This window comes from Erpetoichthys calabaricus, chromosome 14 (genome assembly GCF_900747795.2).
Source record: "Erpetoichthys calabaricus chromosome 14, fErpCal1.3, whole genome shotgun sequence".
Taxonomy (NCBI): domain Eukaryota; kingdom Metazoa; phylum Chordata; class Cladistia; order Polypteriformes; family Polypteridae; genus Erpetoichthys; species Erpetoichthys calabaricus.
Window position 1 is genome coordinate 30776650 of NC_041407.2, and position 26596 is coordinate 30803245.

The window sequence follows — 26596 nt, forward strand, 5'->3', positions numbered from 1 at the left end:
GTCCAGTTTTCGACTCAGGTCACTGCATAGCATCCATGTCTTACGACCATATAGTAAGACAGGAAGCACCAGGACTCTAAAGACTTGAACCTTCGTCCTTTTGCCTAGATATTAGGAGCGCCACACACACCTTTCCAGCAACCTCATGCTCTCTCAAACCATCTACTTACTTCTTAGGAAGAGTCACCAGAGACATGAATATCACTGCTGAGGTAAGTAAACCTCTCGATAAGGTCGACACTCTCTCTGCAGACAGACACACTGCTGATGGCTATGCCTAAGAGGTCATTAAAGGCCTGGATCTTGGTTTTTATCCAGGACACTAATCCTCCCTCTGTACATTTCTGCAAGGTTTTTTTTTTTTTTTTTAAACACTCGTGTCTTACTTGAAATTTCAGTGGTGCAGATCAACGGATCATCTGGTACCAACAGTTAGCTGGACATCTGGTTGAGAGATGGCTGATTAAAAATCAGCATTGCATTTCCAGTCTTAATTTCTAATTAATTCCTATTGCTGTGTCTCTTTTCTGGTTTTGGAATTACTGGGTCCGTCAGTGCCACTCTAGCCCCGTATGCACAGCCATCAATGACTTCTGATTCTTTAGGGTGGTTTCAGTGGGAAAGAAGGGGGGTGGGCACCATAGTGTGGTGATGTTTTATTATCTTGCCTGTTAGTTTTAGACTTGTACTTCATGGCTGTTGTTTTCTTGTTTAACTTCAGAAAAAAAAAAAAATTACACAAAAGAACACAAATTTTGTGAAATGTTGTGAGCAGAAGCAACTTTAATAGTTTAACCACAATTGAACCAAAGCAATAATTCATAAAAGGCTAGTTGAAATAGTTGGCCTTCAGTTTATATCAGTCTTAAATACATTTTCAAAAAAGCTTTTTATAAATCAATGGTAAAAATGCAAGAAACCACGTGAAGTGTTGAATAAAACTAACTTATCCCTAATACACACAAAACACGGTATGCAATCAATCAGTGAAAAGTGCAGTTTAATTTTTTCATAGATGTGTTTTTGTCATTGACACTTAAAATAAGTCTTCAACTATAAGAAAACAAAGAGGTAATAGCAGAGCATTTTCAGTGGCAAAAACTGCATAAAACATTCCCAATACGTAACCCATTATAACACAGATAAATCACTTTTTAATGCTGCATATTCAAATCCCCACATTCCAGAAACACAAAGTATTTTTTTGGCAAGAACAGAGTGCTGTGAGCCCTGACCCGAGATGCAAGATTATCATACTGCGTATCAAATACTGGTTTTTTTTTTGGCTTCCAAGACTGGGTCTATAATATAGAAAGGCCAAAAAAAAATATTTTTTTTTTTATTAAAACAAAATTAAAAGGTTGTACTAGTGATTTATATCATCCTGCCCATTATTTTCTGAATGGACAACTGTGAGATGTTTTATTGCAAGCTTACATTTTCTTACCATTTTGTACCCATATATTTTTGTCTGCTTTGATGGTCATTAATAAAATTATACTAATTACAGTACAGTTTTACATGACTACACATTTCTTGTCAATTAAATAAGAATATTAAGAAATTCACTAGAATAAGAAAAAAACAAAACAAAACAGCTTGGAAATCTAATTTTGATTTAAAAATGTGACACACTTCAAATGTTGATAATGACATTGAATTTTGTTCTTATATGTTTTAATAGGCTTTAGTGAGGAAAATACAAAAGGAGGCAAACTGTTAACTGAACATTTAGGGGAACATAAATGCAAAAACTACTTAGCTACTAGACTCCGACCACCAGAATAGACACCTCACCAGACAGGGGACTTATTTTAAATTGAGACAGACATGAGTAAGGGTATACACTTGCCTTTAATATGACATTCTATTTGCACTAGTCACTTCAGTAGAAACTCGTTTTAAAAACTGCAATACAGAAAATGTACATTTTGTAATTTTACTTTGCACATCTCAAATCATAGCAAGGCTTGTACAAAGAATAAGGCTATATTGCAAATGAAAGAATGCACAAAGCCAAGAAGATATTCTTTGGAAGAGTTATTGCTCCAAGGTTTCAATTCAAACATACATTCCATTCTAAATACTATTTAAATAAACTTCTTCCAATCAGAGTAGGGGTCACAAGGACTAAGGCACTTATTTTATGAATCTGCCACGCTGAAATCTAACCAATGAATTTCTCCGTCTCTTCTCCTCCCACCTTCAAAGTAATTTGAGCACGCACAGCCTTAAAAAACTGGAGGCTGGTACCCTTCACTCACTGACTGCGTGTTTGATGAAAATGGTGGTTGTTGGTAGCCGTCTGACGCAGCAGCAGGGTATGGAGAATAAGGGCCAGTTGTTTGTTGAGCTGGGTCGGTGTAGTTTTCCATGAAATCTTGCACACCCATTCGGTACCTCCTGAGAGCAAAACATGCAAGAAGACCCTGTCAAAATATACAAGAAAAGCATTAAAAATAATTCACTTAATTGCTTTATGACTAAAACAGCTATTTGGCTTTCATAAATTGGCTGCTTCAAGTCATTTTCTTCTTACATTGCTTTGTGAGGTTAGTTTTAATTTACCATTGTTTACTTAGAAGTGTACGGAGAACAGACAGGAATAAACTGGACAGAAGGATAATACATTGATTTTGATATAATGGATGTTGTTCATGCTATATTTTGGCTGCTATTCCACCTTACTGCTATGAACTAATATTTGTAGCAATGTGGTGATTGCCTGTATGTATTTCTTTATAGATATTTTTTAAAAGTTAAGAAAACAACCAGTTCCTGCAAGCTCGCTTTGGTGAGCAGAGATGAGCGTTACATTTTTATGAGCCCTTAACTAGAGGTGAATGCAGTGCCTCAAGGGACAAGAATTAGATGCATAATCTCCAGGAGATAAAGCGACCAGAAACTGCCAGGGATAAAGAAATAAAAAGCTAAGTGGTGTTTGTCTAAGATCACATGATGAGCTGCTTAGTGCGATGTCTTCTATAACCAGCATGACTGAGACATGCGTACAGTAGTGAAGACAAAGAGCAGCACAAATACAGTGCATCTGGAAAGTATTCACAGCGCATCACTTTTTCCACATTTTGTTATGTTACAGCCTTATTCCAAAATGGATTAAATTCATTTTTTTTCTCAGAATTCTACACACAACACCCCATAATGATAACGTGAAAAAAGTTTATTTGAGGTTTTTGCAAATTTATTAAAAATAAAAAAATTGAGAAATCACATGTACATAAGTATTCACAGCCTTTGCCATGAAGCTCAAAATTGAGCTCAGCTGTATCCTGTTTCCCCTGATCATCCTTGAGATGTTTCTGCAGCTTAATTGGAGTCCACCTGTGGTAAATTCAGTTGACTGGACATGATTTGGAAAGGCACACACCTGTCTATATAAGGTCCTACAGTTGACAGTTCATGTCGGAGCACAAACCAAGCATGAAGTCAAAGGAATGGTCTGTAGACCTCCGAGACAGGATTGTCTCGAGGCACAAATCTGGGGAAGGTTACAGAAAAATTTCTGCTGCTTTGAAGGTCCCAATGAGCACAGTGGCCTCCATCATCCGTTAAGTGGAAGAAGTTCGAAACCACCAGGACTCTTCCTAGAGCTGGCCGGCCATCTAAACTGAGCGATTGGGGGAGAAGGGCCTTAGTCAGGGAGGTGATCAAGAACCCGATGGTCACTCTGTCAGAGCTCCAGAGGTCCTCTGTGGAGAGAGGAGAACCTTCCAGAAGGACAACCATCTCTACAGCAACCCACCAATCAGGCCTGTATGGTAGAGTGGACAGACGGAAGCCACTCCTTAGTAAAAGGCACATGGCAGCCCGCCTGGAGTTTGCCAAAAGGCACCTGAAGGACTCTCAGACCATGCGAAAGAAAATTCTCTGGTCTGATGAGACAAAGATTGAACTCTTTAGTGTGAATGCCAGGCGTCACGTTTGGAGGAAACCGGGCACCGCTCATCACCAGGCCAATACCATCCCTACAGCGAAGCATGGTGGTGGCAGCATCATGCTGTGGGGATGTTTTTCAGCGGCAGGGACTGGGATGTACAGAGACATCCTGGATGAAAACCTGCTCCAGAGAGTTCTTGACCTCAGACTGGGGCGACGGTTCATCTTTCAGCAGGACAACGACCCTAAGCACACAGCCAAGATATTTGCCCTGTATAAGATGGTTGGATGTCTTAAAGGATTTGCCAAATTTATAGTTTGTTAGTATAAAACCTACGGAAAAGTTATGCAGTAAGTTTAAAAGGATGCACACCACATTTATGTAAGCTTCTGACTTCAACTGTATATACCTATATACATATATTATCTATAAAAACATCATCTCTATCTATATATACTTTGTGGCCTGCAGATGGTGCTCCTGCCACCCAAACCCAACACAGACAGATGCAATACAAGTTCAGCACACACATTTTGTTGTTTTTTTCTTTTTCCATGTGGGAAACGCCTTCTCCAAGATTCCCATCAGCACAGCACAGTTAAAGCACATTGCACACCACTACACAAAACACAGTTCTCTTCTTTCTTTTCCTTTCTCTTCACTCTCTCTTCGCCTCCACTACTTCTAGAACTGTGAGCTAATTTGGGTTAAAGTACATGTAACATTCAGCAAAATGAAAACATCTCCACTTTTCTTTAAAAATGTTTATAATTGCACAAAACATCTTTTCTTCAAACCCTGATTAGGTTTTAAGGAAAAATGTTCTATTTATGATTATACACTACAAGGGAAAATAATTCTTTCAATTTTCTTTCCTTTCTTGTTCCTAATGTGTTTGTGGGTGGGTGGGTGTGTGTGTGTGTGAGGTTGTATATTTTAGGAACTATTACAGTATGGTGGCGCAGTGGTTAGCACTCTTGGCTGGTGATGGGAAGTGAAGGTTCACATTTATATGTTTTCTGTGTCGAGTTTATATAGTCTCTGTGACTGCGTAGATTTTCTGGGAATGTTTTCTTGTTGTAGAATCGTGCCGCATGGTTTCCCGATGGTTGGATTCGTCCTTGTTGGAGTCTCCTTGATCTGGAGACCAACACCCTATAAAGTTGAGCTTGATTATGTTGTGTGCCCTACTTAATGAAGTTAACACAAGCTTGTATCATGAGAGGCTGTTTGGGGTTTGTTTGTTCTGATAAGTAAATATAAGCATGAACAACAAAGAGTGTGTAAATGCACTGAACAGTGAATACTTATCAACAACATCAAACACAACCCTGAGTGAGTTTATAGTATGTTGAAAGGGATCTCTGTAAATGAAATGCAATTTTAAAAGAAGTTGATGCGAGCCTGAGAATATGTTTTGTTAAAAATAATTTGTGAAAATATGAAATGTTGTGCGAATGGATGAGGCAAACGATAGGTATGTATGAATATATGCAAGGCATCCCAGCTGGTATGGTGTATGATCCCTTATCCAGCTGTGAGCCCACCGTTTCAGAGGGACAGTGGAGGCTGCCTCTTGTGGAAAGCTGCTTTTTTCCAGTATGTTGAATGTTGCATTGTCCTGTTTTGTGAAATAAAGTACTTCTGCCTCAGCCAAGTGAGCGACTTGGGAATGGAGTTGGATAAAATCTATTTAGAGATTAAGAGTTATTTTTGACAAAGGGGTCAGAAGAAGATTAAAGGATTTTGTTCAGGGTCTGGTGTTGCTGATGCCCCTGTATGTCATAATGTGTATGTCTGTATATAAGTGTGTATGCACATTTTTTATGTGTCAGCTGGCTAATTAGTCATGTGAAGCAGATCCCAAATGTGGAGAACACTCCAAATAGTAATAGGAGATCATATCCAAATTTTAGACATAAAGCCTGCAGGTGAATATCAGTACATTTGAATTTTGCTTCCATGAGGTGCTCAAGCAAGTAAATTTAAAACTAGGCAACCACTATTTAAGATGCATGTTTGACAGAGCCTGTCATGTGTGGCTATGAACAGATACTGAGGCCTAAAAACAGATGCAGCGTCAGATAAGGCATTGATCTACTGACACTGCTGAGTTTCAGTTGAAGTTAGCGCACAGGCAACAGCCTGCAAAAAAAAAAAAAAAATAATAAGACATGAACTCCAATTGATCAAAGTATTATATGCATAAAAAGATGTGTAACTTCAAATCTATAGGTGTGCTTTGTGGCCAAGAATGGAACCCCTCAGGATATACAAAGTTGCATGAAACACGTTTAAAGGGAGGTTCTGAGCAAAGAAATCAGATTTATATCATACCAGTGGGGGGGTGAATGTTTGCTTATCACACATAGATTAATGAGCAGTAATTATATGGCTTATTTTCCTTGCAAGAGTAAGGGTTTGAATTCCTGTATACAAAAATGTTTCATTTTTAAAAGGGGGACCAGAGCCTTGAATAGTTGTGAGGTGCAAACAGATTTTAATGTTGCCATATTATACTAGACTGATTTCATTCTCCAGTCTTCATATACAATTGAGCAAGAGAAAAGGTTTACAGTAATCCCTCCTCCATCGCGGGGGTTGCGTTCCAGAGCCACCCGCGAAATAAGAAAATCCGCGAAGTAGAAACCATATATTTATATGGTTATTTTTATATTGTCATGCTTGGGTCACAGATTTGCGCAGAAACACAGGAGGTTGTAGAGAGATAGGAACGTTATTCAAACATTGCAAACAAACATTTGTCTCTTTTTCAAAAGTTTAAACTGTGCTCCATGACAAGACAGAGATGACAGTTCAGTCTCACAATTAAAAGAATGCAAACATATCTTCCTCTTCAAAGGAGCAAATAAATCAATAGGGCTGTTTGCTTTTAAGTATGCGAAGCACCTCGGCACAAAGCTGTTGAAGGCGGCAGCTCACACCCCCTCCGTCAGGAGCAGAGAGAGACAGATAAAAAAAATCAATACGTGCCCTTTGAGCTTTTAAGTATGCGAAGCACCGTGCAGCATACTTAAAAGCTGCACACAGAAGGTAGCAACGTGAAGATAATCTTTCAACATTTTTAGAGGAGCGTCCGTATCGTCTAGGTGTGCGAACAGCCCCCCTGCTCACACCCCCTACGTCAGGATCACAGATAGTCAGCGCAAGAGAGAGAGAAAGAAAAGTAAGCTGGGTAGCTACTCAGCCATCTGCCAATAGCGTCCCTTGTATGAAATCAACTGGGCAAACCAACTGAGGAAGCATGTACCAGAAATTAAAAGACCCATTGTCCTCAGAAACCCGCGAAGCAGCGAAAAATCCGCGATATATAATTAAATATGCTTACATATAAAATCCGCGATGGAGTGAAGCCGCGAAGGGCGAAGCGCGATATAGCGAGGGATTACTGTACATATTTTGATGTGCAAGAAAGAGCACTTTGAAAATGAATATTAGATCATTAATACTTCAGTAATAATGAAATATATTGTAGAACTGAAAGGTCTTGCATTCATTTATAACTGTGAGTGGTTCATTTTATGAAGATTTTGTTGATACATCAATATATAGTCAGTTTCATGCTCAATTTTAATACACATATAGGCAGATTCTCAAGTCAGTTTTACATCAAGGAATACATGTGCTCAGGGCCGCCATCACAGATTTCTGATCGCCATACTAGGTAAAATTCTGGGCCTGCACACCCCGCCCCTCATTCTTCTGTCAAGGAAAAGACTTTAGCCAAAAGATTTGTAAGCCTGCCACCACATCAAGGTAGACTCTTTCAGCAGTGCCCTAAGTAACCTAACCTAACTTAACCTAATATAAACAAATCTATCTTAAGCTAACCCAGTCAGTCAGTCAGTCATTGTCCAAATTCCATTGTTCAAATAAATTCAATGTCTCAGATGTGAAATCCAGATTACAATATGGGACCATTCACACCAACAGAAATCCATAAATCCACACATGCATCCAAAGGAGAAAACATTACACAAGAAATGCAGAAATTTCTTGACTTTCAAGTACCTCATGAAAAGAAGCTGCCCAGTGGTATGACACAGGAATGACCCGCCCCATTTCATTGCATTGCCTATGTTGATATTGCTGAAATTGGTTGGCAGAAGGATCTGCACAGGAGACTTATTACTGCAATCCAAGCAACACTTAATAAAGATCAACATTAAGTCAGTATCACAGGTGGTGAAATCTAGATGTGCACAAGGGCAGATTTCCTAGTATCTTTATGATAATAAACTTCCAACTGGTGTGATAAAAGTATGTTATGCCAGTTATTGTGGTGTCTGTGTTGAAAGGCTCACATATTATTGGCCAGGTATAAATCCACTGACAATGACACTTTAATGTTTGGCTCAGTGTCGTAAATGAAAAATTCAGCAGATTGGAGCAGATAAACAAGTGCACTCAATATGCAGTGCACAGAAAATAATGGAAAATTCAGAGAACCTAATGTAACAGTTCAGTCTTGATGATCATATAACTACAACTTAGAAATTGTTAAATTAACATGCAACACACCACCATATGGAACTCTCATCTTTTTGTTCTTTTAGGATGTATTGAATAATCGACCAATGGCTGAATATTTAGTAGAACTTATCCAACGCTTTTGTCTTTGACTAGTCTGTTTAACACTAGAATCCCTGACACACAAAAAAACTCATAATCCCGGGCCACCTTAAATTCCTTCGCACATCTCCTCATCAGTGTCAAAATGTGTCGATCAGCACAATCAGCAAGCTGCCTGCTATCCCACCCCCACCGACAGCGCGGAGTCTGTTGCAAAATTCTCAGAGCTGAAGTCTCTTTATCTGGTGGTGAGGTGCCTGGAGTTGTATAGGGTAAATAATATATTGTTATTTGAAATACATACATTTCATGTGTGTTCCGTGTCTACAACGATTTGTCTAGGTGTAGGATGAAATAAAATGCAAAGCAAAAAATGCTGAACACATACCTAAAGCAGAAAATTTCCATGTTATACTAATAATGACGTGAAGTGCATAATGTGTGAAGACTTTAGTCCAAATATTAAATAAACACGTGTGCATTTATTCAAGAATATAGCCAAAGAAAAAAAAATTATTCGATTTACATGTTACAGTTTAGCTGTACTCCATGTTATGGTGCATGATACTGAAAATGCATAACAGGCAAGATCGGAAAAAAAAAAACCATGTTCAAATGACAACTCCTGTTCAAATGGCATGGTGTTTTCAAATAATAACGTTTTCATGTATGAATGTGTGTGTGCGCCATAGAGGCAGAGGCAGATTCAATATCATTCAAGTGATTACTGGAATATAACATACAAACACTTTCACAAAGGATTAATGAAACAAGTGTGCTTTTATTCAGTAAAACTGAATAACAAAAAAGTGACAACGAGATACCAAGAAGACATGATTCACCAGTGTCTGTGTGTCTGCTTCTATCCTTTCAGCTATATCTTTTACAGGTAGCAAAACTTTACACTGGCTGTTACAGACTGAAATCAAAGGTTTCTTCTTCTTGGGGGCATACACTGTCAGCAAGGCACTGGCAGATCTAAACATTAACGTGGCAAATTGCTAGTGCACTGAAGTGACATTAGCTGCAGGTGAAAGTGCCATTTTACTTATGGTGCCAAGCAGAGTTGTGTCATGGTGTAGCAGTGTATTAGCCAGCGTATTCGCTGTGAAGAAGCAGGATGTTTATTTAATATTTGGACTACAGTCTTCACACACTATACACTTCATGTCATTATTAGTATAACATGGAAAAAGTTTCTGCTTTAGGTAGGTGTTCAGCATTTCTTGCTTCACATTTCCTCTCATCCTACACTTACACAAATAGTTGTAGACACAGAACACACATGAAATGTATGTATTCCAAATAAAAATATGTGATTTACCCTATACAACTCCAGGCACCTCACTGCCAGATAAAGAGACTTGAGCTCTGAGAATTTTGCGATGGACTCAGCTCTGTCATTGGGGGGATGGGATAGCAGACTGCTTCTGCTGATCGACACATTTGACGCTGATGAAGAGAGGTGCAAAGGAATTTAAGATGGCCTAGGATTATGAGTTTTTCATGTGCTTCAAGGATTCTACTGTTAAGCTGTAGTGAGAATTAACTCAAATCAAGTTCATTTATACTTAATCTTCAGCTTATTTTAATTTTCCTGTATTTGCAAATGGATATTTATTTATAAGCACAAAATGTATTTAAATCATAACTGATAATTTTTGTAGATGTAGAAGATGTATTTTACAAATCATACAAATGAATGAAAACATGTAAACTGCTATTGATTTCCACAGGGAATTCCATATTAGGAATTTGTTAAATAAGAATATAGCTCAAAAAAATCCTGTAGTGGATTGCTACCCATGTAACTTGTGGTAAATCTGCATAAAATGCACACATACCACCTCAGCAGAGATGGCTGCTGTCATTACTCATACTCTCCGGAGCTTCAATTGGTCCGTTAACTCGGCTAGATTTCTGGAAAGAGATGTTCCAACCACAACCCTCCTGCCCACAAATGCCCCATCCTGAAACTTCTTCCTCCCACACCCCGATCACATCATAGACAGACCTCTGTGTTAATACAGAAGCTGGGTAGAGATAACATGGGGTAGGAGGATCAGCTGGGTAGCAGAGCCAATAGTCATATTGTCATCTGGCTTCAAACACTTGTCAGAGTATAGCAGAGGTCCATTACTGATAGGAGAGCCAGTGCTTCTGAAGTGGTAATTACCCGTTTAGTTTACAGAAACCCACTACAGGGTTGCTTTTAAGTTTTATAATGTTACTTCTTCAGGCTCTTAGACTGATGTGAATAGTGCTATGTAATCATAAAGAAGAATTTATAATAGGCCACTACATAAATACAGTTCCAGTTATATCACAGGGTTGGGGGGGACAACGTTATTATTTGGATGGTTTATGTATTAGTATTTGGTAAAAGGTATATGTTTACATATCAATATGTTTGCATTGTTAAGGAGACAGTCCGGAAGTGTTGTTATTTAAAATATTTAAGTATGATACTTTTGGTTGAGCAGACTGGTAAAATATGTAGTTCAGAAGAAAAGTATGATCTTTTGATAAATACTGCTAACTCAATAGTTATGTTAGTTATGGCTCTGCAAATCTAAATATAAAAACAGAAAAACTACACTAGTGAATTATATGGACTTATTTTTACCCTAATCATGTCTTACAACAACTGAAATCCAATAAGAGTCATTCAGCTAAATCTTTTGGTCAAAAGAGTAACACTTTCTATACTATGAATAAACCAATTTTCTACAAGTACGCAAGTAAATAGCAGCTTTAGAAGCAACATTTTCAACAACACACTGTATAGTGCATTTAATGAAAATATATTTACAAATGTCTTAGCTGACACACACATTAAGTACTCAGTGAAAATATACATTCTAGCATAAACCACACTGTCTAAAAACTTAATAAAATATTAAAAACAAAATTATTGCCAATATAAGCAATTTAAACAACAATGGGCATATGGATAAAGCTACTGCCTACTTAAGAAGTACAGCAGTAGCTGCTAAATCCATGTTTGAAAGATTCAGCATTGCAAAAGTTAAAGCATTTTCTAAATATTTAGAGCAGTCAGCAGTCTCACCTTCCGGTTTGCAATGTCTTTTATCGGGTCCTTGAAATCTAGCTTTTTTCAAGTTCAAGCTCAATGTAAAGGAATGCAAGGCTGTTTAAATGCTGTTCACTCACTGTTGAATGTTGGCAGTTCTTGATTAAGGACAATTTACTAAATGCTGACTCTCCTGCCACTCACAGTGTAAGCGTTGTAAATATTCTCAGACCAATACATAACGCAACAAATATTCCCTGAAGCTGTAAGTCACATATGGCATTCAGTAGATCTAATGGTTGCAGATCCTCTAAAAATGTAGCTTCCTACACTTTACGAAGATGTTGTAGCTCTCCCAGTAAGGATTCTGTAAAGTCACATGGTTATGCAGGATCAGTTCACGTGAACAAGTTGAGATCTTCATTTGAAAGTTTCTTTTAATTTCAAGATGGGAGCAAACAACTTGCAGATATCTTTCATGAAGGTCAGAAATGATGGTATCTAATGTCAGTAAGAAAACTTTTACTTTGAAATTATGTTCTTGTTTGACAAAGCTGTTGTGTATTCATTAGTTCTGTGGAAATATGTTAGGTTATTAAGCACAGTTAGACCAGTTTCCACGAAGTGACTGCATTTCTGCAATCAGAGCCTTGATATTAGCAGCAGCAATATCCATAGAAACAGACCTGGACTACAAGATTTTATTTCTTTCTTCAAAACCTTGTATGACTTTCACTCAGAATGTTGTCAAAAAAGTGCTCTGAAGGAAGAAACATACTCATATAGACCTTGTGCATTAGAATGTGCATCTGTAGATAAATTCCCACATGAAATGATCTTCTCCAGTACAGTGGGAATGCTTGGAACTCTTCGAGCAATAGGCTAAAGAGCTTCTATTTGTGCACTCCACCTCGTGTCAGATCATGTAAAGAACTGGCAACTTCTTCAGTTAAGGTTTCCCACCTTTCAGGACTGCAGCTACAAAGACCATACAATCTGTCAATGCTTTCAAAAACAGTTTTCATTTCTAGGCATTTTGCTGCAGCATATACTCCTACAAGACTACGAGCATGAGCAGTACAAGGAAAAAATATAGCTTCAAGATATTTCTCCTGGATTCTAGCTTGTAATCCTTTAATTCTGCCAGACATATTTGCTCATTTATCATATACCTGGTCTCTACAATCACTGAAATCGATTCCACAGTGACTTAATCTTGGTATTATCATTTTTGCAATTTCTTCCCATCTTCTTAAAGAGATTAAAAAAAATCGAGGAATCTCTCTTGAATGCTCCAACTTCCTTTTAATGGATCTCGGCGAACAGATCTTGTAACTATTACATTTTGCTCTGTATGAAAAATGTCAGGTGAAGCATCACATATGATGGCAAAATTGCTTCTCTTCTTTCAGAAAAACTAGCATTCAGGACATTACTTTCCACAAATATCAATAATTAGTCTTGGGTTGACCGAGATAGATAATGAGCTGGTAATTTCTTTCCTTTCTCTTGGCTAGCCTTGACTTTTCTAAATGGTCATGAAGAAATGCATAGTATTGAGATAGGATTTCAAGAGATTCTAAAAAATTTCCATTTTTAATATTCCCAATTATTTGTGTGCTTCCCCTAAACACCAAATTTCTTGAGGCCAAATACAAAGTTTCATCCAGAAGTCTTTGTAGCAGAATGGTAAATTTTTCAGCTTCTCTTGCTAAAGTCTTTTGTATTTCACTTTGTCCACCTACGGACTTCTGAAGGGTTCTCCAACTCCAGTAGTGTTTCCTATCCTGAGTCGATTGTTCATGACCTGGAAATCACATGTACAGCTTATGCCACTTATTTTTCATAGGATCAAAGCCTTCTTTTCTACAGAGAAAACTTGTACCCTTGATGCTGTAGTCAGTGGAACATGTAAAGCAAGTTATGTAATATAAAGCTTGTTTGCTACTACTCCATCTAAGCCAGTCTCTTAAAAAATCTTCTCACATCCATTTGATGATTTTTGCATAGTGAAGAAATTCACTAAATCTACGCCCATCAACATCTTTAGTCGTACACTGTGCCATTTCCTTTAACTCCTCTTCTGTCATTAATTCTCAATGCACAAACATTTATCTTTATTTGTCCTTAAAGACTTCTGGCTACAATGCTGGGTCCTTCCAGTTGACATCTTCCAAAAATAGTCAACACTTTTGGAGGTTTCACTTGGAACATAGAGGGGACAACCTCAATTGATATGCTGCAAGATGGTTCTTCAGTCTCTAAAAGTTCAGAAGCAAAGCATTCTGACATGGAGAGTGGAACATCTTCAATAATTTCTGAAGCAACAGCACTTAGCCTGGCACTAGAGGGTATGTCTTCTTCACTCACCGTCAAAGTTTCAACTGTGGACGTGGAACAAGAAGTCTTTCTTTCTTCATTTAGCTGTGGAGTGGCTTACAGAACTGCTTCAGAAGAGTCACCAATTTGAGCACCATGCTTTTTTAAGCTTTCCTCCTCATGCTCTCGCTCTTTTCTTTCCTTATGTTTTTGAAAACCAAAATTACGATGACACATTATTGTTTCATATGGCAACAGTAAAAAAAAATACATATATAAAATGTTTTCCCGCTGAAATTATGACCACAGTGATCTATGTGACTGATAGGACTAAAAAGCTTTCAAAGTGAAGTGAAGAGTGAAAGATGTATCAGAATACAAAAGTAGATAAAAGTGCAAATGTAAAAATAAACTGCAATCAATAGAGTTGTGAACCTAAAAATGCAATGAAATAGTACTCTAAAATACTTATATACCAAACAAAACTAACAGGAAAAACCGTATTGGGACGTAAAAGCAGAAAAACAAAGTGTAAAACTAAACTGCAAATAATATAGAATTGAGAACCTAAAAGTTCAATTAAACAGTATAACACAAATGTTACAATATGTTACAATATGTATCACTGAAATGCAATAATCAACACAAAATCAATATTCAGAAACCAAAGATTTTAAAATAAGTTTATCAAAAACAAAATATGCACAGTGAACTACTGGCTGCCTGCCTGCAAGGAACACTTCTCCTCTGCCCAGTGATCACACTGATTGAGAGAGGAAGAGGCTGACAAGAACACCGGGGGAGAGTAGACCATGTGAGGGGGCAGCAGTGCTTCGACTTCCCATTGGCTCACTAGGGATGGAGGCAGGGCGATGCAGGAACAGGGCTACTCACACAATCTACAAGCAGTGGTGGATAGCCCAGCATACACATACTGCCTCCTGGGGCCACCTGCAAGCAAACAGAAGCTTCATTGAGGGAGAGAGGAGGAACAGCTGCAGCTTACTAGATGTGGCACCGCACAAAAGGAAGGACATTGAGGACATGACACAAAGCCGGCAGCAGCAGCTGTAAATGGGCTGGCTGCAGGGCGGGGCTCCATTCCTCCAACATAACAGCAACGGATGTCCGGGCCCCAGGTTAAGTGATATTTTTATTGGGTCCAGTACGAGAGTACCTCCTATCACCCACTGATGAAAAGGTTGAGAATTTAAATTTAGGATCAATGAATCTTTTTATTAGTTTTAGAAACACTCATGTTTGTCATTCTTTTAAGTAGTTTAAAAGGTCACCATGTATTTGTAGGCATCAAGGCTCCTGTTCGTTGCTCATAAACAAACCTATTTGTTGCTCTAATTGTTATGCTTAAACTTCATTGAGTCAAGGATGTTAAGTACTTTTAAGAGAACTACAGCAGGCCATTGTTTTCAAAATGCAAGAATGCAGCTGTGGAGACTTAATTTTAAAAAGACTAAATAGGCTTTCACATTTGCACATTCATATATTTCAGACAGCATTTAAGTCTATGGTGCTTCCTCATGAATCAGTACCAATTAATTAGGTTAAAGCAAAGCATATAACATCAGCAGACTTTCAGCAATATAAGAATTTAAGGGTTAATTAGTAAAAGCTTATATTATTTTTCCAAGCTATCAGGAAGAACTGTTCTTGCCTGCTCAAAGCCACTTGCCTGCTTCCAGTTCCAACAGCTTAGCCCTCATCAGTGAAGCTGCATGCTGCGCTTACCAGCACAGTTGCCTAATGATTTTAGCCTTAAGGGATGCTGGTACAACAAACAATTATTAACTGAGCAGTTCAGTTTCTCATATATAGGTTATTCTGGTTCCAACTTAATGATAAGGATTGATTAATTAAGAGGCCACCCATTTTTACAAGCTCAAGATAAGGAGTGTGAGAGTGTGAGGAATGTAAAAGATGATTAGGTGATGGTCATCTCCGGGACAGGCAGCAAGTACGACTTTCAAGTTGAACTGATTGTTACAAAATGAATTATGATTATTAGGCAATTTTTATGGAAAAAGGTATACAACAAGGTCATTATTATGAAGATAACCTGTAAAGTGGATGATGAGAGACATATACAAAACTGAGTTTTTCAAGATTAGAACTGAAATAAATATGAACCGCACCCTATCCATTAGGTTAATTTATATGGAAATAAAACAACTTTATGTGCTCTGCAATGGTTTCATTTGTTCTGCAATAAAGTCTAATTCTGACTGCCTATCTTTTCTGAGTTTGCTTGTTTTTAATGAAGAAGTTTTCTCCACGATAATGGTGGTCCTGCATGTACTACATAGGAATGATTCTGATGTTTAACATTGGTCTATAGAAACTTAATACCTTAAGAGAAATGTAAGAGATTTGTATCTTGATAAGATAAGCTACAGTTAGTTATAAGTGAAAATATTTTGCTTGATAGATAAAAATGAATACATACACCCATAAGTTAATTAAAACTAGTATAACAAAGAAATATTAAATACTGTATGTAACATCCTATTATAGTTTTAAGACATCTGTGTTGGAGAATTGATGCAATGAGTGTATTTTTGTTTAGTGCGTTATAATACTAAAGAAACATTTTCACTAATCTGGTTAAAAATGTAACAACTTGCAATATTAACGTATCTAGTGGTCATTCATGATGTATGATATGAGACTGGGAACTGAGAGTCTAGGATTTCCATAAATAATGTTCTGTTTCGTATTATACATATGACTGATGAAGAATTGTTTTAAGTTATATATTTGCTATACCTTCTTACCCTTCTTAATTCATTAGTATAGCAGGTATTTTAGTTTGGCCACTTAATTTAGTGGTTACTCAAACCTCTCCAGCTCAGTGGGGGTCATTAATCAGCAAAGAAAAGGTGGTGTTCTACAATGATTCAAAGTGACTGTACCAATGACTTTTTTGATTTACTGCACATACCTGATTATATACTGTAACTGGTGAAGACAAAATGTACCTAATTCTAAGTGGAAGAATTGCTGAATAAAGAAGGAAGTCCAGCTAAGTAAACCTGATGGCGTGATATGGTTCTGCAGACAACAGTAAATGAGGCAAAGAGACAAACAGACTTTGAAATACCATAAAGTTGGAAATGAGATGACAGCTGTTGGATACAACAGGTCCTGTTCAGCCTATATACATCGGACTTCCAATACAACTCAGAGTCCTGCCATGTGCAAAAGTTCGCTGATGACACTGCTATCGTGGGCTGTATCAGGAATGGGCTGGAGGAGGAGTATAGGGACCTAATAAAAGACTTTGTTAAATGGTGCGACTCAAACAACCGACACCTGAACACCAGCAAAACCCAGGAGCTGGTGGTGGATTTTAGGAGGCCCAGACCCCTCATAAGACCCCGTGATCATCAAAGGTGACTGTGTGCAGATGGTGCAGACCTATAAATATCTGGGAGTGCAGCTGGATGATAAATTAGACTGGACTGCCAATACTGATGCGCTGTGCAAGAAAGGACAGAGCCGGTTATACTTCCTTAGAAGGCTGGCGTCCTTCAACATCTGCAATAAGATGCCGCAGATGTTCTATCAAACAGTTGTGGCGAGCGCCCTCTTCTACACAGTGGTGTGCTGGGGAGGCAGCATTAAGAGGAAAGACGCCTCATGCCTGGACAAACTGGTAAGGAAGGCAGGCTCTATTGTTGGCATGGAGCTGGACAGTTTAACATCTGTGGCAGAGCGAAGGGCGCTCAGCAGGCTCCTATCAATTATGGAGAATCCACTGCATCCACTAAACAGTGTCATCTCCAGACAGAAGAGCAGCTTCAGCGACAGACTGCTGTCACTGTCCTGCTCCACAGACAGATTGAGGAGATCGTTCCTCCCCCAAACTATGCGACTCTTTAATTCCACCCGGGGGGGGGGGGGGAAAGTTAATATGTAACATTAAACATAGTTATTATCTGGTTTTCACCTGCATTATTATCATTCTTTAATTTAATATTATTTATTGTATCAGTATGCTGCTGCTGAAGAATGTGAATTTCCCATTGGGATTAATAAAGTATCTATCTATCTATCTATCTATCTATACAAGGATTCTCCTGGTTAACTAAAACACAAGTTGTAAAATGTGAAGTATTACTCATTTAATGGGAAAAAGTTGGCATGTATGCATCTCATTGCTCTACAATGGCTAAGACTGTTTAGTTCCTGTACCAGACACCACTTAAAAAAAGAAAAGAAAGCGCTCCACAGGGTTGTCAGGACAGCGGAGAGAACAATTGGTTGTACCCTCCCCACTCTGGAACAAATCTACATGTCCCGATGCCTCAAAAAAGCAATATACATTTCACAGGATTCATCACATCCCGGTCATTGCCTCTTCCAGCTTTTGCCATCGGGCAAGACATACAGAGCTATGAAAACTAGGACAAACTGCCTTAAAAACAGCTTTTATCTGAAAGCAATCATGGCCCTGAACTCAGAATAAAACTGCTCCATATTATTCTACCAATGTGCAATATAGACCTTAAGTCAACAAGTGCAATTTGTATATTTATTACTATTCGGTTTGTTATTATTTTCTCTCTTCTTGTCTTTTTGTCTTTTTAACTCTTATTCCTCACACCGAGTCGATTGCACCTTCAATTTCGTTGTTCCTTGGTAAAAGTGACAATGACAACAAAGATCTATCTATCTAATGGATAATTAACAAAGAGATCTACAAAGCCACCAAATGAAAAACTATCTACAAACCACTGGGTTGGACAAGGCATGTATAGCAAGTTTAGCAAACAATATCTGAAAGTGTTGTAAGAGGGGAGCAAGAATATGACATCATGCACAACAAATTATATTAAACTGTAAACCATAGAGGATTAGACAGTGAAGTTGGGGAGGATACAAAATGGTGGAATATTTACTCTCTAAAACAATATACAATAATACTAGTAGAGACCAATTGTATCATATCAATAGATATGGTAATATTACAAGAGCATCCGATATGTGTTATATTTCATGACAGGAGATTATATATCAAATGGTGGGCACATATGTTCACACACCTTAGCTGGAAAATGTTAGTAGTGCCAAATGACAGTAAATTCCACTGAAGTGCTTTAGACAAATATTACATCTACATGTATTATGACTATTCATAATGTAACATGGGGCAATGGTACCCACTGCCAGGGGCCTAGGAATATTCGATTGCAACAATAACTATGTACATTAAGTTAAGACACAAAATGAGAAAGAATATACTCACCTGTGCAGAAGAAATTAAGGAGATCTCCATATACCACTGGTGAGAATTTTTTACCAGTGAAAAAGCATCAGAGAAAAACATGATATTGGTTATATATATTGACAGAGCATGAATGTGGTCAAATTTATGTACACAAGTGCAGAAATTAATTTCACTGTTGGCTTATGAAAGTCCGCTTTCTTGCATGCTCCTTCAATGTGAAGACTCTGGGGTGGGGTTGGGTTAATGAGCTCTAGTCTTAGTTGATACATTAGGCACACAGCACTGGGATTTGTTCCTTTGTGCCTAAAACAAATGTGCTCAGCCTAATTTGCAAAAAACAGGAATGGCAAGCGGTGGGTTCCTGTTCTGTGTGGTTTCTAGCTGAAGAAAAAAAAAAAACACACTATCTACATTATGCGTTTTTGCTCATCTATTTTAATTTCACAGAGCCCCTTCTATTGGCAAATGCACAGAAAATATTAGAATACTAGCAAAATATCCGTGCTTCGCAATGGCGAAATACTGCCTTAAAATTGTTATTAAGAAGAAAAGTAAAAATTTTTAAACTGAGGGAAAATATACAAATAATTATTTGTTAAAGATCTCTTTGTATACCACGTTGTTAGTTCGGCCCTCCGGTTGTAATATGACCAAGCTGTGCACTGAGCTTACTCTTGAGCATGCAACGTACAGTTGGCCATGTGAAAAGAAATCTTGCCTCAAATCAATGCCAACCTTTTGTAGGGTTTGTCCCTGAGACTTAATTGTCATTGCAAACCAGAGCCTTACTGGAAATTGGAGGCGTTTGAATTGAAATGGGAGATCAGAGGGTATAATGAGGATGCGAGGAATAAAAAGCTCTCCCCTGAGCCACTGCCAGTAAAAATAGTTGCCTCAGTTAGGTGCTTTTGCAGACACGTGACCTGAAGTTTTGTGCCATTACAAAGTTTCGGTGGTTGTACGCAAATCCACAATCGGGTTTTTTGAGCCAAACCTGTTGTTTTTGTATGAGCCGCTTTTTATTATTGGGATCGAACTTAGAAACAGAATCTCTATTAACTTGTGGATATGCGTGCGAATATTTAGCGGCAGCGTCTCTATTAACTTGTGGATTTGCCTGCGAGTATTTAGCGACAGCGTCTCTATTAACTTGTGGATTTGCCTGCGAGTATTTAGCGACAGCGTGTCTATTAACTTGTGGATTTTTCTGCAAGTGTTTGGAGGCAGCGTCACGAAGTTGTTTCCGCCTAGCTGCATCAGAAAATGTACCACGACATCTGACATGCCTCCTTTTTACTGTTTTCTCACAGCTTGGATTGCTGCTGTCATAATCGGTTTGAATTTCATGGATTGTTTCAATTACGTTAGTATTTGCAGGACTTGTTGTGTTCAAGTGACATTCGGCATCTGTCCAAGCGTTGTAAGCATACAACCGGTTTCATCGATAACTTCGCATCCAGCTTTTGAGAGTTGAAACATTCATAAACATCAAAGTGTCCACTACTCAAATCGTCATCTGTGAATCTAAGATGTTTAAGAGGCATTGGCGGTTCTCCAAACGTGTAAAATAGGCAGGCAGCCAACTATGTGGGAGGCGTGGGGATGGGGGACACAATATAGGCAGGCAGCCAAGTACGTGGGAGGCCGGGGGACGCAGGACGCAACCCCGCCTCACACGGCGACCAAGCTGCAGGCTATGGACGTATATACAGTATGTACGTAAGTAGGATTCAGTTATGACCGTTACGCGTATAATTTCGAAATGAAACCTGCTTAACTTTTGTAAGTAAGCTGTAAGGAATGAGCCTGCCAAATTTCAGCCTTCTACCTAACACGGGAAGTTGGAGAATTAGTGATGAGTGAGTCAGTGAGGGCTTTGCCTTTCGTCATGTCGCAAAAGTCAATGAATGACTGCTAATAAAGTGACCATGTTAGAAGAAGTAAGGCAGGACAAAATTTCTTTGTATACAAATCTAAAAATAGCCTTCCTAATCTCCAAGAACGCGCACAAAAGCAAGGGAACGATGGGAGCACCAGAACTCTGCTCACATTGCGTCTCTTCGTATCGCAAGCCGCAAGTAGTAAGTCTGTGATAAGCGGAATACCGCTACGCTTTGCACTCACGGGACGGAAGGACAATCCCGACCGCTTTTATATAGTGTCTTGATTAGAACAATTTTCATTAGAAAACACGATTCAGCCTCATAAGCTCACCAGTCAAATTAATCTGATTTCTCCAAAATAAAATCAAGTTGAGATTTTAAGTTTTTTTAAAGTACCACTTTCTACTAGTGGTGCAATGGATCACTGTTGATCCGTGATCCAAACCAATTCCTGTCCACGGTTCGGTACGCACATGATCCGTATTGTGCGCGTGTCTCTCGCGCACTCTCTCAACCTCTCTCGCGCACTAACTCGGTCTCTCTCGCACACACTAACTCTGTGTCTCTCTCGCACACACTAACTCTGTGTCTCTCTCGCACACACTAACTCTGTGTCTCTCTCGCACACACTAACTCTGTGTCTCTCTCGCGCACTGAACTGCAATTAAACTTCTCTCACACACTATCTCTCTCGCGCACTAACTCGGTAGCTCTCGTGCACTAACTTTCTCTCTCGTGCACTAATTCAACCTCTTGCGCACTAACTCAACATCTCTCTCTCACGCATTTTCGCTCAACTTTTGTCCGGTTTGCCGCTTCATACGCGTGGTCATGGCCAGCGGTAGCAGTTCAAGCAGAGGAGCTCGACAAACAATCGGATGTAGAGATGGTTGTCCTTCTGGAAGGTTCTCCTCTCTCCTCAGAGGACCTCTGGAGCTCTGACAGAGTGACCATCGGGTTCTTGGTCACCTCCCTGACTAAGGCCCTTCTCCCCCGATCGCTCAGTTTAGATGGCCGGCCAGCTCTAGAAAGAGTCCTGGTGGTTTCGAAACTTCTTCCACTTACAGATGATGGAGCCCACTGTGCTCATTGGGACCTTCAAAGCAGCAGAAATTTTTCTGTAACCTTCCCCAGATTTGTGCCTCAAGACAATCCTGTCTCGGAGGTCTACAGACAATTCCTTTGACTTCATGCTTGGTTTGTGCTCTGACATAAACTGTCAACTGTGGGACCTTATATAGACAGGTGTGTGGCTTTCCAAATCATGTCCAGTCAACTGAATTTACCACAGGTGGACTCCAATTAAGCTGCAGAAACATCTCAAGGATGATCAGGGGAAACAGGATGCACCTGAGCTCAATTTTGAGCTTCATGGCAAAGGCTGTGAATACTTATGTACATGTGCTTTATCAATTTGGTTATTTTTAATAAATTTGCAAAAATCTCAAGTCAACTTTTTTCACATTGTCATTATGGGGTGTTGTGTGTAGATTTCTGAGGAAAAAAATGATTTAATCCATTTTGGAATAAGGCTGTAACATAACAAAATGTGGAAAAAGTGATGCGCTGTGAATACTTTCCGGATGCACTGTATGCCTTAAAAACTTTCCATATGTATGCCCTGATATACCTGTTTAATTAAGTTAAATGTACAGTATATTGCATTTGATTAAAACACACTGCATCCCCTGTAGTTCTGGGTCATTATATGTGGATGAAAATTTAAATTTCTTCTATACTATGTGGGAGATGGCCGACTGTTCATCCCAGCCAATACCCCCAGGCCGCTAGATGGAGCCCTCCCTGTAGCATGGAAGTGCCCCAAAGACCAGCAGGGAATTATGGACAATGGAGTTTTTATTCCCAACCCTGCTGGACACCGTGGGGCCCACCAGAGGATGCTGCAGGGAGGCTGAAGGACTTGTATGTGCCCTATAACCCGGAAACACGTCATGATCATATGACCAGAAGGAATGACGTGTTTCCAGGTTGAAGAGAAGGACTTTTTATCTGACCCAGAAGTGATAAGAAATCACATGGACTGTAGGATGGGAAACACTTCTGGGTCAGGGAAAAGAAAAGGACTGTGGGAAAGCCCAGACGCTGAGCTGAGCTGGGAGGTAGGGTGGCGAAGTGTCTGGGAGTGGAGGATTGTTATTGATTAGTGATTATCATACTTGTATGTGTAGTGTGGAGTGGAGGGTGCTTTGTGCACATAGTTATTATAAAATAAATAATAATTATAATTTTACCCGGTGTTTGGAGTGGTACCTGAGGATTCAAGGGAGCTCTAGCGCCCTCTACTGCTACAACTAACTGATGATGGTGCTGTGTACACAGGAACGATTACATGTACTTTGTTGTATGTGCTGAACTAACAGTCAGTTAGAAAGTCAGAAATACTGACCTAACATTACTAGAATTGCTTAATGTACTTGGGCTTTAACAATTAAGACTTTGTTTTAGCATTCTTGTTTGACAGGTCAAGGTTTATTTTAAAAAGTTTCCATCACTCAAATGATGTATGTGGGAGTGTTTAAAGTTTTATTTAGAATAAGAATAATAAGTAGGCATGCCTCAGTATTCACAGGATGTGTATGTCAATTAGATAGAGGATATAAACCACATAATAACGTAGTGAGAATTACTTCTTTTCATTCCTAGAATGACATAAGCTGCTGTAAGTCTGCCTTTTTGGAGGCTTTGTAACTAAGAAATGGGCCGCCATGACAAAGAATGAAAATCACCTTAAAATTGATGCAGCTGCAACAGTACAAGCTGTATACTTTATGTAGTACTTTTATCAATACTTCTACTTATGGTATTACTCTGTTCAATATAACTTAAGTGTAACAGTTTGCATTCACTCCTGTTTTGCCTGTGGTTTCATGCCTTGGAATTGAATTCCAGTATATTAGAGTAAAGTGGAGATGTCCTCAATATGTTTAATGAATAGTGTAGTCTTGCATAAAACAACACTTTAGGTAAAGGCTTGCCTTTATGGCTGAAGTGCCTAGTTGGCATACTACAGCTAAACAATCCTGTACAGGTGAAAGCACTATAGTTTGCAGTATATACTCCAAAATAGGTTCTTTGCTATGGTTTAGTGTATTTGTGAAAAGATTTTCCATGATAATACTGAGCCACAAAAAAGAGTTGATTATAGTGATATGCTGTGGCTTTCTTGTATTAAGTTGATGCTAAAATAACAGGTGTGAATGTAACCTTAAGCATAGCTTAGCACTTCAACGTATCAAAGGCTTTTTTCAATGAACGTCAGTGATATATGTAGGACAAAGTGAGCATTACCCATTCTCCTAGAATTTGTAGCACACCAGGCTTGTTAAGAAAGGGACGCATGCATCCAGCTTCACAAAACCTCCACTTCTATTCCAAACCAAGTGACCAAACTACAGTTTGTACTAGGATCTGCCTGGACTTCATCTGATAACAAAGGTGTAAATAAGAGGTGACTTGACACCTCTCCAGAGGCCCCTCTACAAATTTCTTCAGCCAGAAGGCACAAAATAGACTCATGCAAGGACAAAGAGCTGTATTCATGGAATGACAAATAATATGGACAGAAGAACCCACCAATTAGAAGAGACTTATTTTATAACTGGAAGTGACTTAATCCAATTAGGAGAAAGTTTAACTTTCATTTAAAACCACATGCAGTTCATCTCTCAAAGTACTGAGTAAGTGGGAAAAAGCAAAGAGAGGAGAGAATGGACATTCACTGAATTCCCTGGGGATTCTCTCTGTGGACCCTCTCTGGGATTATCTCAGGGAGGGGGGACTCTCTAAAATGACTGAAAACATCCGAATCCTGATCTCTGAACCTAAAAGCTATGGGCCACTCCTGCTTTGAGAGCCGAACCTGACAAATTCTCTTCTTTTTGTGAACCTGAAGCTAAGACCCAGTCTGTCAAGTCAAGGCTTTGTGCCAAAAGTCTAAGAAGGCCAAGACATTATTACTTCTAGAAGAGAACTTTAGCATCACAACTATTGGGCCAGAATGAATAATGCCTTTTCCCTATGATGTGAAACTGAGGAAGCAACAGCACAGCACTGACAAGGATTGTGCAGCCAAGAGAAAGAGTGCACTCCAATGCATGAGGAATCTTCTGCTTGCACCTGGAGAAACAACAAAGCAACATCTCCATACAACATTGGACAATATCCGTAAAGACTTGATATTGTAAACAATTTATATGTGCCAAGATAAAGTAGAACAATGAATACCAGCCAACCTTTATGCTATACGTTTGTCTTTCGAGTGTGTCTATGTCCACACTTACATGTCAATATACAGCATATATGCATTTATCAGACTTCTATAATCCCAGTGTGTATCAATAAATTATGTTATTCTGTTTCTTAATATGAGTGTGCCTCAGTTACCTTGATATAAGTCTAAAGGCTGGAGACCTGCCTCCTAAAACAGAGAAAGGTAGAAGCCTTGCCGAATTACTGAATTAATTACCTGTATTGCCAAAGACAAACCTGGTAATTAACCAAATTAAAATGTTCTTTTTAAAATCCAACATTATTATGGCGTCCTCCAGGGTGGACATCTTATTGATTAATAATCATACAAATTCCTATATGTAAGCTATTCACAAATCACAGAACTGAGTTACATTTCAGCTGATTCTGCTTAAATTTAGCATTAGGTTTCAAAGAATAGAAGAACAAAGTAAAATTCCTCAGCAACACACAGTCTTCATTATACAAGACAGGGCAGCCAGTAAGGCGATGTTCCAGAGATACACTACATTTGGAATTGAAGGTTAAGAAATGCTAATTCGAGGACAATATTTGGATCATGACAGATGTAGGACAGCCAGCATTCCAATATTTTGCCTTTTGACCGGAGGTTTTCCCACTATAATCAATAAGTAGCCAAAGCAGCAGCTGGCTACAGTAAGATGGGTGTTTAAGAATATAACAATAAGACCTTTGCCATCAAGCACTCAGAAAGGCTGTTGGTGGTGAAAATAACATTTACAATAGGTTAATCCATTGTTTACGATATCCTAACTATTGAAATTCAACAGTGCAAACAGACTGTTCTAAATGTTCCAGTGTTTCTGATATTGAAGATCCATAGGACAAAATGGCAATTTTTGTCAATGACTACAGCTCCAACAAGGATAACACCCTTTTTTTAACGATTTATTCTAAAAAAATGGAGATTCAGTCATTAGAACCATATTTTCTGAAAAAAGAGACAGAAATATAAACAGGAAAATGCAATACTTAAAACAATTAAACATTTAATATCTCTTACCCAGCTGAAAATTGAGAAGAAGCTGAATGCTATTGCAGCTCTTGCACTATCTGCTCCAATTGGTGGACTACCCGTCATATTTACCCACTGATTTGTTAGAAAACAGAATCCTACAAACCAGAGAAATGTCCAGAAACCTGTAAAAAGAGACAATGATAAAACCACGTTTGACAGTTTCTTCCTTTTTCATCAATCCATCAAATAATTATAACCCCCTTTTCCACTACATGGGTTCAGATTGATCAAGTTTATGGGGCAAAAATAGGCAGAACACAGAAAGCAAAAGTGGAAAGAAAACTACACCACTTTGGATACGCACCTGTTATTTTTA

General features: G+C 38.7%; 1 protein-coding gene across 1 annotated transcript in view; it reads right to left on the bottom strand.

Moving 5' to 3' along the window:
* Positions 1–763: 763 nt before the first annotated feature.
* LOC114664868 (synaptogyrin-2-like) overlaps positions 764–26596 on the bottom strand; it is a 54822-nt gene continuing 28989 nt past the window's right edge. The window contains exons 3-4 of the mRNA XM_028819163.2: positions 26266–26402; positions 764–2429 (exon numbers count right to left, since the gene is read on the bottom strand). Coding sequence (XP_028674996.1) covers positions 2232–2429; positions 26266–26402 — 335 coding nt within the window. The 3' untranslated portion in view covers positions 764–2231. The remainder of the gene's footprint in view (positions 2430–26265; positions 26403–26596) is intronic.